Source organism: Cannabis sativa, chromosome 3 (genome assembly GCF_029168945.1).
Source record: "Cannabis sativa cultivar Pink pepper isolate KNU-18-1 chromosome 3, ASM2916894v1, whole genome shotgun sequence".
NCBI lineage: Eukaryota > Viridiplantae > Streptophyta > Magnoliopsida > Rosales > Cannabaceae > Cannabis > Cannabis sativa.
The window spans coordinates 43,917,246-43,929,574 of NC_083603.1; the positions used below are offsets into that span (position 1 = coordinate 43,917,246).

The 12,329-nt window shown below is 30.3% G+C and overlaps 1 protein-coding gene across 1 annotated transcript; it reads right to left on the bottom strand.

The window, feature by feature from the left end:
* Positions 1–9,177: 9,177 nt before the first annotated feature.
* LOC115709789 (uncharacterized) lies at positions 9,178–11,929 on the bottom strand. The gene is made up of 4 exons (XM_030638000.2): positions 11,307–11,929; positions 11,076–11,207; positions 10,599–10,994; positions 9,178–10,038 (listed from the first exon to the last, which is right to left on the bottom strand). Exons 1-4 carry the CDS (start codon positions 11,435–11,437, stop codon positions 9,900–9,902), a joined length of 798 nt encoding a protein of 265 aa, XP_030493860.2. The 5' UTR covers positions 11,438–11,929; the 3' UTR covers positions 9,178–9,899.
* Between the last annotated feature and the right edge of the window lie 400 nt (positions 11,930–12,329).

A 12,329-nucleotide genomic window follows, 5' to 3' on the forward strand; every position in this document is an offset into this window, starting at 1 on the left:
CCTTCAGCCTTGGATCCAGTCACTAGTTCAGCACAACCTGATCTAGATCCTCCAGCTGACACTGCAACACCCTTTGTGTCGACAGGACCACCTTCCCAGGGGGAGTCTGGCACAGCACAGGAACCTACAGATCATATTCAATGAAGGGGGAGATATATGTCATTTGTTTTGCTTGTGTAGTTGATTTGTTTATATTCCTAAAAACTTTTATATCTGGTTTATCAATATTTTCTGGTCTTTAGTTTTGTGTGTTAGTCATTGAACATAACCTGTCAAGGGGGAGAATGTTAGTGTCATTATTTTGTGACAGTGTATGTTCTGTTCAATGTCTAGTCGTGTCTAGAATTTTAGACTGTTATATCTGCACTAACGTTTGTTTACGAGAGTCTTTTTAAGTGTTAGTTAGTGCCACCTGGACTTATCGTTGTGGTCATATATATAATCAGTTTCTGTTAGTAAAGTGGTTATCCATTAATCATTCAGACAGTTATTTCGGTTGTTTTAGAGAGATAGTCGTATCTTGTTTCTTGTGATTGTGATTACAGGTTAGATCTTGAAGCTTGAGAGGGTCCGTCAATGGCGGAATGATCTGAATCTGGAATTGTTGAGTTCAAACTGAAGGGATTTCAGTGTCATCTTCATCATCAGATCTGAAGGGATTTCAGATTGAAGACATGTTGAAGAGGAGCTCGATTCTTTGCGAAGGGATTGTGCATTGACAATCAGTGTTCTTGATTGTCGTTGGTAATTCATTACTATTTGCTGAAAAGGTTGTATTTGATTCCTTTAGAGAGAATTGGTAATTGTAATATGAACCTTTGATTGATAGTGGATGAATTTACCACGGTTCGGGAACCCAAGCACTAGTCGGCTGAGATGTGTTCTCAGTGCAGATGAAGCTTGTAAATTGATGTGTGATTTACTGCTTAAAGCTTAATTCTTGTTCATAACTCATATCTTGAAATCGATCAATTTAAAGATGTACAACTTGGTAACTTGAATCAATAAAATCTACTAGTAGCACTTTCACATTATATCTGTGGTATTTATTGGAACTGGTATTTTTTTTTTGTTTAAAATAGTAGATCTAGTTTTCTGTTGAAATCTGGGTTTTCCAGAGGTTATCGACAATTTATGAATAGAATATCGATAAAATGTCGATGACATGTGAAGGATGGTCAGGGATGACCATTATCGACATGATATCGACATATATCGATGAAAAAGCAATTTAAATAATTTCATTTATTTGGCAATGTATCGACAATTTGTCAATATTTTTTACTTATATTTGTCGATAGCATGTCGATATATTGTCGACGTTAAGACAAAAAAATGAAAACTTTTAACAGTTGACTAGAAAACAAGTGAATTTTTTTAAACATAAGTAAAGACTAAATAAACATTAAAAATGACAGTTCTTATCAATGGAATGTCGATAGGTTTGTCGAATATGTTAAATTTTTGCCTTTTTTAGTTTTTTTTATTATTTTTTGGTATTTTTCCCTAACTTACCTTTTTTTGTTTGAAAATACAGGATCGACTGTGTTTCTTGTTGTATCTTACGATGGTGTTTGGTCTGTTGAGGGTTTTAATTGGGTTTATAAAGCTGAAAGCATTTTGACATTGACAGTTAGAACTAACCCTAAACCCTATCGACAACCTATCGACTTATCGACAAATGTATAACACAGTTAAACCTAAACCTTAAACCCTAAAATATATAACACAGTAAACACAACTAACCAAGTAAATTACAACAAAAAAAAAATCTAACAGTTGGCAAAACCATTTTTTTCGTCGTGTTATTCAAATTGTACTCCTCAAATTGAGACTTGATTTTTGTAAAAGCACCGGTGCCTCTATATGTCACGCGACCAGTAAAATGCTAGGATGTTGGAACTATGAGTCGTGGAGCCATCTGAAAAAATGTATAACAAAAAATATTATTGATGCCCTCACAAAATATTGTCAACAAAATGTCGACATTCTGTCGATATCATCACACTTAGAAATGACAGAATACAATAAAATCATATTGTCGACAACATACCGATAACCTATCAACAATTTATCGATAAATTACATTAGATAATTATTGCACATATGGTGTCGAAAACATGTCGACAAACTGTCAACATTATATCGACAACCATAACATGTTCTCAAATTGTCGGAAAACTATTGACATCCCATTGACATCCTATCGATATATTCTTTAAAACTAGTTATGTTCAAACAAAGACCTATTATCGACAACATATTGACATTTCATCGACAAAATATCGATATAACCAACAAATTCTTACAAATATATCCTAATCAAAATGTCGAGAAATCATAGATAAAATGTAGATAACCTATCGATATACAGTAATAAAATAGAAAAATTATGATGCTCAAACTATTTTTAATTTTTGTCGACATTATATCGATAACCTATCGATATCTCATCGTTAACACTGTAAAAATATACAAATACTACTAAAGAACACACATTATCTAAAATCTATAAAAATTCAACTAATCTGAAGAACATACACAAATTTGCATCCAAATCTATGAAAAATTTGATTTTTTATTTTTTTTAAAAAAAAACTTACGTTTTTACTAAGCTTGGTGGTGGCGACAGTTTTACTCTGGGTTCTCTCGGTGGTGGTCTGCTGTCGGTGGTTCGTGGTCGTGGTCGTCGTGGGTCGCTTGTTGTGGTCTTCATTGTTGTGGTGGTGGTGAGCGTTGGGTCGCCAGAGAGAGAGAGAGAGAGAGAGAGAGAGAGATGTGAGAGAGAGGGAGGGGATGATACTTTAGGCCTTTGGGTTGGGTTTTTATCACACCGGTTGGGTTCTTGGTGTGGTGGAGAGAGAGAACGACGAAAAGATAGAATAGGAAGAGAGAGACAGTCAGGGAGGGAAAATTAAATAAAAAAGTATTTTGAGTATTTAAGAAATTAATAACATTTTTTTTGTACAAATTAGTAGTTAGTATATATTTTGATATTAGGAATTTTATCATGTATTATTAATGAAATTTCCCTTATACTACTCCACCAAACACCATGTAAGGTATTAGTCAAGTCAATTACTTTCAACACTTGCGTACCATGACACTAATCATAAAGAGATTGTATTATTAGTCTAATAGACAGTTCCCTTTAGGCCTTTACCAACCGTATATATTATTTAATTATTTTACATTTCAAAATGTTATATTCTAACGCGTATAATTAAATATTAAATCTTATATAATTTAATTTAATAATTATTACAGAGTATTATTAACCATTTTTTTTTTAAAAAAAAACTACCTATATCTAATATCAATATTTTAATTAGGGTAAATATTATTTTAGGCCCTGTTTTTCGTAAAAGTTATCGATTGGACTCTCTGTTTTGTTAAATGACAAAATAGACCTTATATTTTCTGAAATGGTAAAAATAGAACTTTGAGCTTAATTTTTGACAATTTTTTTTAATATAACCAACTTGAAGACAATTCCTAATACGAACAGATACAGAAAATATAAACAGTTTTGTCATAACAACTTTAGATCAGATTATTATTAAATTTTATTTTGACAAAAAATCAGTTGAGGATCCTATTGTACTATTTTGGAAAATATAGAACCTATTTTATAACAAAAGATCATAGCTTTTGTAAAACACAAAGTCCAAAATAGTATTTACCAGTTTAATTATTATGAATTACTACTAGAATCATGTAGTTTTAGCATTTCCCACTTACGTGGAAGTGTATGCCTTTTATGTGTCCGGAATGGTATGTGTTTTCCTTTTTAAAAAAAAAGTATGTCTTTTATGTGTATGTTGTTGTAATTGAATTTAAGTAAAAATACACTCTCTAATAATTATACATTTAATAAATATTAATGAAATTGTAATTTTAAATAAATAATTATATAAGATATCAATTTTTTATATATATTTTTTTATAGTATTTTATAAAAATATAAGAAAACAACAAAAAAATTATATAAAAGTAACAAAAAAATAATATTAAAACAATATAAAAAATAATATACAAATAACAAAAAATCAACAACAAAATAATAATATTACAACATAAAAATACACTAAAAAATCGTATTTTATGTAAATAAAATCTAAAAAACCGTAAAATTGTTGAAAACTCTATACAGACAGTAATCTTGCAATTTTTTTTTTTTTGAAATTATCTTATTTTTAAACAAGTTTGATATATTTAGGAATACAAATTTTTTCAAAAATACCTTTCTTTTATATTTTATTTTAATTTTACGGCCTAAAATTTTTAATTACAAAAATACATTTGTAAAGTTTTAAAATTAGAAAAATATACCTTGTTCAACAAAAAGTAAAAAAATAAATAAAAACAGCGAGAAAGTGACAGTTATAAATTAACTATAAAACAATAGAAAATAATTAAAAAAAAAAAAAAACTCATGACAACTATAATACAACTATAAATAAACTATAAAACAACAAAAAAATAATTTATATTTTTACTAAAAAAGTATTTTTACAAATAAAAACATTCAAAAGAGTAAAAATAAAAAAAATTCTTGATGTATTTTTATGATTTTTTTACAAAGTTTTGGTCTATGTAATTTTTTTGGGTTAATTTCACAAATGCACAAAAACAACAAAAAAAACAACAAAAATACGGTTTCACGGAATTTTAAACATTTTAACGATTTTTTTGATTTTATTTACATAAAACACGGTCTTTTATGTTGAAATTTTGTTCATTTGTTGTTAATTTTTTGTTATATGTATGTTATTTTTTATTGTTATTTTGATGTTATTTTCATGTTACTTTTATGTTGTTTTCTTATTCATTTTATGTTGTTTTCGTGTTATTTTTTGGAAAACCGTAAAAATGTAAAAAAACATTCTTTGAACGTAAAAATGTAAATATTTTACAAAAAATGGTGTCTTATCTAATTATTCCAATTTTTTTTAAGAATAAGGCCCAATACATTGCCCATGTTGGCATCTTTATAAGTGCTTAAAATTAAGAAAAAATTACACTCAAACACGTAAAATATATTTTATTTATAAGGATACCCATATTAATTTAAATAGATAAAAATAACGAAAGCTATTTACATATACACATATATTCGGCATTCTCTCTCGTCACTGGTGCATTATTCACCATTCTTTTTTTTATTTTTTGATAAAATTCATCTTTCTTTTTTTCTTTCATAATTTTTTATTATTATTTAAAAATAACTCTCATTTTTTTATTCAACTATCAATCATTTATTTTATATTTTTTCTCTTAATACATGGCACCTAAATATCTCTTTCATTTTATTATTTTTTCAAAAAACATTATAATAAATTTCCAACCTTCATGTATCTCTCTTTTTTTTCTTTTGCAAGTTTAAAAAAATAAATATATTTTTTACTACACAAATAATTGTTTGGTTTTAAGAGTTACATTATTGTAATTTTTTTTATAATGATCGTTTTAATACGTGAGAAGTATATATCTTTCTCATTCACCAAAGAAGATTTCCAAGATCAAATGTAGCATTTTAGTTTCTTTTATATTTTTTTAACAAATAAATAATTAATCCTTAAACTTAAACAAAATTTGATGTATCAATAACTTAATAGGTTACTAAAAAGTTTTTTTTTTTTTTATCTGTTACAAGACTAAATTATAAATAAACATATGTTATAAAACTATTTTCATAGATGTATAAAATAACTTGTAAATAAACTAAATAGTATCGTAAACATCATATAAGTTACGCTAAGTCAAACATTAAATTTAATTAGACAAAATTAAATGTACTAACCAATTCCATAAGTTACTAAAAAAATTATTTTTTTAATTATTAAAAGTAAAGTTTACTTGTTAGTTTCTTTTTAATGATATTATTGGTGAATATTTACTTGAGGATATATCTATGATTAAGTGTTTTTGATTTGATTAAACACTTATATATATTATTTTCTGAGTTTTGTGTCTTAATGCCCTTTTTCTTGACCACCATAGAAACTATGTTGGATTTAATTTAATAAAGAAATAAATAAAAGAGATTCTATTTTCATAGAATATTCATCAACATAATGATGGTTTCCTATTTGTTGCAATTAATTGTTTTTTCTATTTTAATTTCATCATTCTTTTTTATATAGCTTTATATTAAAATAAAGAAACTGTTTTATTGTATTTAATATTATGAAAGTAATACCGATGTATTACTTTTTATTTTTAAGTTCATTATTTCAGAATACAGTTTACTTGTTAGTTTCTTTTTAAATGTTTTATGTTTGTTTAATTTCAGAGAATTGAAGTTTTTGTGTAGCTTTAATGGTGGAGAGCTTCGACGAATTTTAACAGCGGTCCAGTAGCTTCGACTAAGTTGTTCGAAGAGCTTCAATGGTGGAGATTCGAACAATGCAAAATTCTAGTTTGAGATTGTTTAATTTGTTTGATTTCAGAGAATTAAAGCTTTTGAGTAGCTTTAATGGTGGATTTAGTTGCCAAGTTCCACAGACATGATTGGAGAGCTTTGACAATCGATCGAGTTATGATTTCGAAGCTTCGACGATAGAGTTTGGATTTGGTTGATCGAAACTTTTCTTTTTTTTTTTTCTTTTCTTTTTTTTTTGTTTTGGGATGAATATATATTGCTTGGTAAGGGTGTGATGCGCACCGTTTTGGGCAAACGATAGTTGCCTAAAAATTCTGGGTTGCCATTTTTTTTGGTTGGTTATGAGTTTTTTTTGAATTTTCGGTAAGCATATACGCATATAGGATGTTTTATTTTTTTATCGTTATATGTAAGATATTTTTAATAATTTATGTATATAACTAAAAATTACCCTAAAATTAATTAACTCTTCTAAAAAAAGATTATTTGGTGTGGACTTTTTTTTTTTTAACAATTATATTGTTTTAAATAATTTTTTCGTGATAAGAAAAAAATATATTTTTTACTTCTTTGGAGTAGTTGCCGATTTCAAAGTGAAATTATAAAAATATAAACAACCCTAAAAATACATAGTTTGGAGAGGAAGAAAACGATGAAGGCTATTATGAATCCAAATAAGCATTTTCTACTCTACTAATAATACAAGAGGAAGAAAACCATGAAGGCTTATGAATCCAAATAAGCATTTTCTACTCTACAAATAATACTAGAGAATCCAGAGGATTGAATGTAGGGTTCCACATCGAGTGGGTTTTAATAGGTTTTGGGTATTCGAGTTTTCAGGTTCACATTTTTCGAGTTTGGGTTTCGGAATCTTGGGACCGAACTTGCCTGTATGAAAATCAAGTTTTTCAAGTTTTGAGCTGGGGTGGGTTGAGTTTAGGCGGGTTGGGTTGGGTTTCGGGTTAGGCTAGCCTTCTTCTTTAAAAAAAATATCCCTCTTTTTAACATAAAAAAAAAAAAAATACAAAATAATACAATTATACAATATTTTATTATATATACATATAACATAAACTATCACATTAACAATTTAACACACACTCACAAATTCACAATTAGAAAAATATATATAATATAAGTATATATAATATATATACATAAAAAATAAAAATAAATAAATAAAATGCTAACCGAGTTTCGAGTACGGGTGACAATTCGTGTTCGCGGGTCGTGTCGAGATCCATGTATAATAGGTACATGCTCAATCCGTAACACGACCCATTTAATAATCGTGTCAAAAAATGAAACCCGAACACGACCCGTTTATAAACGAGTTGCCACGACACGACCCGTGTAACTCGTTTATAAACATATTTTGTTTAAACATGTCAATCAATAATACGTTTATAAAGTATTCAACACGTTTATAACCCATTCATGACACGTTAAAGTACTAAAATAACTTTAAATAGGTCATTAACTGGTCAATTTCGTGTTAACCGTGTCAACCCGAACACTACTCGTTTATTAAACGGGTTAGACGAGTCAACCCGAACACGACCCAAACCCATTTAAGGCAAACCCGAACCCGCTAACTCTCGTGTGGGTTTCGAGTCGTGTTATCGTGTCTGACCCGTTTTGCCGACCCTAATTTCGAGTGGGTTTCGAGTTTTGAGTTTTCAAAAATATTAAACTCGAACCCACCCGGTACATAACCGAGTTACACCGGAACCCAGTGTACTAAAATTGAAACTCAATTTTTTTGGGTTTCGGGCTAGATGAGTTTTGAGTGGGTTTCAGATTTCAGGTATAAATGTGTACCCCTAATTGAAAGTGACAAAACTATGGCATTTTACACAAGTGAAATTGAGACTAAAGTACCCTTCTCCCATACATAAAGAGCTAAGAAACTCAAAACACATGCTTACAAACTCAACCATTCAGAAAATCATGAGCACAATTTTGAGGGACAGTCATTAAAAAATGTGAGTGAGTCAAGTCCCTACCTAAAAAATACCAAAGAATTGTGCTCTTGTCGTTGGAGCATCCAAAGAATTAGATAGAGCTGTCCAAAAAAGCATTAGCAACCAACAAAGTGTCATCTATACTACACTACTTACAGCTTCATTCCAGAATTTGTAGGCTGCATCATAAATTTGGTTTTGGTAAAATCTCAAGCGCACTTAGTGAACACTGCTGTCTTTACATTTTGGAAAAATCTCACCTCTTGTATAGTTGAAAATCACCTTCAAAGGAGAGAAGCATGATACATAAGAACAATTATCACCCTTTTTATCTTGAAAAATACTCTCAACATATGTAGTCAAGTCTGAGGCACCAAGCCTTGGACACATATTTTCATGCCCCTTACTCTTAAGTATCATATCAATACCAGCTTCAATGCAGGAAATTACAAGAATGCCATTGCTGAAAAAACTTACCCGAAAGGAACTAGAATATGGACAAACCAAATTTGGTAAAATATCAATTAAACTAACAGACAAGTATTTGAACCAAGATTTCGGGTCACCATATTTCTTCATCACCCAAACCTCAACTATTTTAAATTCATCCATAGTGAAAAAGAAAGACACCCAGAAAAGTTAGCTAGCTTCCTAACATGAGATCCTTTTACAATTTGAGCTGGTGACTTATATAGCTTAAATTTCTCTATACTTATATCACAGGAAACTATCCCCAAAGATGATTCGTGATAATCAGTTGTATTTCCATAACAAATCTTTCAATGAATATTCTCATTAACAACAATGGAGCAACCCAGAGACATATAAATAGTTATGTAAGAACAGTATATGATTCAAATCTGAAAATATGTCAGGCATTGCCATTGTTTTCCAAGAATTGCTTCTCAAACTATAAATCCCAACTTGGTTACCCTCTTTAAACAAATTAAGATTGCCAACAACACCATTCCTGTCTCGACATGAAACCTTTACCACTTTGAAATCAGTGGTGAAAGGGTCATACCCAAGCCCAAGTACAGAATGAGGAGAAGAGGGCAGTGTTTTAGCACCTTATGGTGGAGTTCCATAAATAAACCATTCTATTCCTCAAATCGAACAGACTTAATATACCATAATCACTGCCCATAAACAATTATAAAGGTGGACAATGCATCATGCATCTTAAATATGGGAAATTTTTGAGAAGAAATCTCAACAAAATGATTTGTGCTTCTTGTCAAGCCAATATAATTGGTCCATTTTTAAATCCTTTCCTAAATGGGGATTGAGAAATTCTGATGAAGAGTCCACCAAATATGGGTGATTATATATTCATGACCCGCTTTGACTGATATGAAAATTACGTGCAGAAATTCCAATACCATTGCTTTTCCTTTCATCCATTCTAACCAAACAGGGGCATGACTTACCAATCAATCCTGTGAGGAGTACACCCTTGTAGTTATGCTGAAGAAACTAGAAATCAAATTGTGCTCAGATTAGTTGAAGGTCTTCAAATGTGTTTCACACCAGCATAGAACTGCATGTCATGGTAGGATAGGAAGCTCCACTTTGTCAAAGGAAATGAAACTCACTCGTCCTTGCTCCACATGACAAAACTTCAAAGGAATTCCTCCACATTTTCTCTCCATGTGTTGAAGATCGGGTTTGGATGGTGGATAGCCGCTAAAGAAGGAACAAAAAAAAAACACTTAGCAATTAATCCACAAATGGATATGTGAGTCTAGCAGTGAAATCCAATACATCAACATTAATACAGTGGTCAAGTGCTTGTTAAGTTAAAGTATTAGCAAAAAGATGATGCAAAAAGTGTTCCAGTGACTTGTTCTAAAGAAAATGGAGAGGAAAAAACAAAAGATAAGATAATACTTGTTCTAGGAATAGGGGTAACTCTAAGGCTATTAATTAGTGGCCTAGCTCTATTGGGAACCAAGCCTCTCACAAGTTTGGAAATTGATTTGCACTTTGAGTTGTCAGATTGACAGATTTCTTTCGTTGATAGAGAACAAATCTCTATCGGAAAAAGAAAGACACTTTATTGAATTGTTCAACTGGAACTTGTAATGATTGAAACATGTAATTTGAGCATATAGTATCAAGTAAAATCAGTGTATAGTATCATATACAAAATGATAAAAATCATCCTAGCAAGATTTAAAAAAGAAACTTGTATTAACAACAAATTTCAAGCTCACATATTATAAGAATTCAATAAAACAATGTACCTAGTAAAGCAGACCACAAAGCTTGGAGCACCAGGTGAAGACTTTCTAAACTTGGTATTTGGGAGATAAACATCAAATACTGGTTTAACTTCGCCAACCTGCAGCCTACTAAACACTCCTAGTACAGAGATTTCGCCTTGGGATTTCAAATCCACTACATTTTCTGAGGAGCATTGTGAAGAAAAAGATTCAGTATTGCTCTTAACATGTTTAAGAGACCAGGGGATACCGTGCCGCCCCACAACGTAGCCAAGAGACTTCAGTTGTTTGTAGGCCTGAAAAAGCTCCCAAGAACATCCATTATTATCATCAGAAAGATTCATATACATCTCCTCAATAGAAATACTGGCACCAGCATCATCCATTAAAAGAAAAGCCCCCAATTCGGCCATAAACCTTTTAAACAAAAATTATTTATTATCGATTCATCTCATCTCAATATGGAAGTTAAAAAAAAAAATAAGAACTTTCACTCACAAAGCTTCTTCAATTGAGCAATAGATTTTGCCACAACGGACTATGCCTGTTGTCTTCCAAATTGAACCCTTATGAAGTTCAATCTCAGCCATTCCCATCTTTTTAATCCAACGACCCTTTGATAAAACCTTCCTGAAACCATTAACAAATAAATAAAACAGATTCAACTTCGGGTTTTTTTTTTCAATTAATTATATAAAAATAACACAAACTATAAAGATTAATGTTTACCTAGGCTGTAACTTGGACACTGGTACAGAAGCATAGCAATATTGTTCATCATCATCATCCTCAGAATCTTTACTATATTTCTCATCATCATTTTCTTCTTCTAAATAAATTTCCATTGTAGCCCCTTCCATCTTCCAGTCAGTCAGCACTCTTCTAGCAGTTATGAATAGTCCTATCCCCAAATTCCTCCCCAAATTCCCATAAACCTTCACAGTTTCCTGGCGAAATTTTTTAAATTTTGAAATATTATATTGTAAATTACCAGTGATATTATTACTTGGCACAACTTCAATTACAGAGACATTAAGAAAAATGGAGATTCATATCATCGAGAAAAATGGAGAGGCCGGAGCTGGGAGATGCCAAGTGCCGAGAAGGGGAGAGAGATGAGTGAAACGGAGAGAGAAGGGTGGTGGAGGAGATAGACGCCGACAATAGGAGCCGAGAAGGGAGAGGGAATCGTGGAGGGTGAGACACAGAGAGAAAAACTTACAGTAATTTGCAGCACCTTAAATATATAAGATTAAGGATATTTTCAATTTTATATTTTAAAAAATATATATATATCTTACCTAATATATAAAATGCCTATCTCACGATTTTTGTTGGGTACTTAACAGACAGTTATGTATTTAACAGAATATTCCACAAATTTAACAGAATATACCAAAAAAAAAAAAAAGTTTACAACATACACCCATTCAATTTATAAGTAAACCAATTTCATTTGTAAAAAAATTATACAAACCAAGACAACATTTCGTAACAAACACCAATTCGTTCCCACAACTCATAATCTGCTATGTTCTACTGTGGTTTTCTCAGGTATTTCTTTCACATTGAGTTGTTGTAAATTTAAAAGGATTAAATATATATATTTATATATATGATATTAGGTAAGTTATATGTATAAAAAAAAATACTTAGAAGAGAAATATTTCAAATAAACATAGGTGTACAAGAGAAATGATACATTATTTATATATATATAACAAAAATTAGAAAGTTTCACAAGACCCTGCG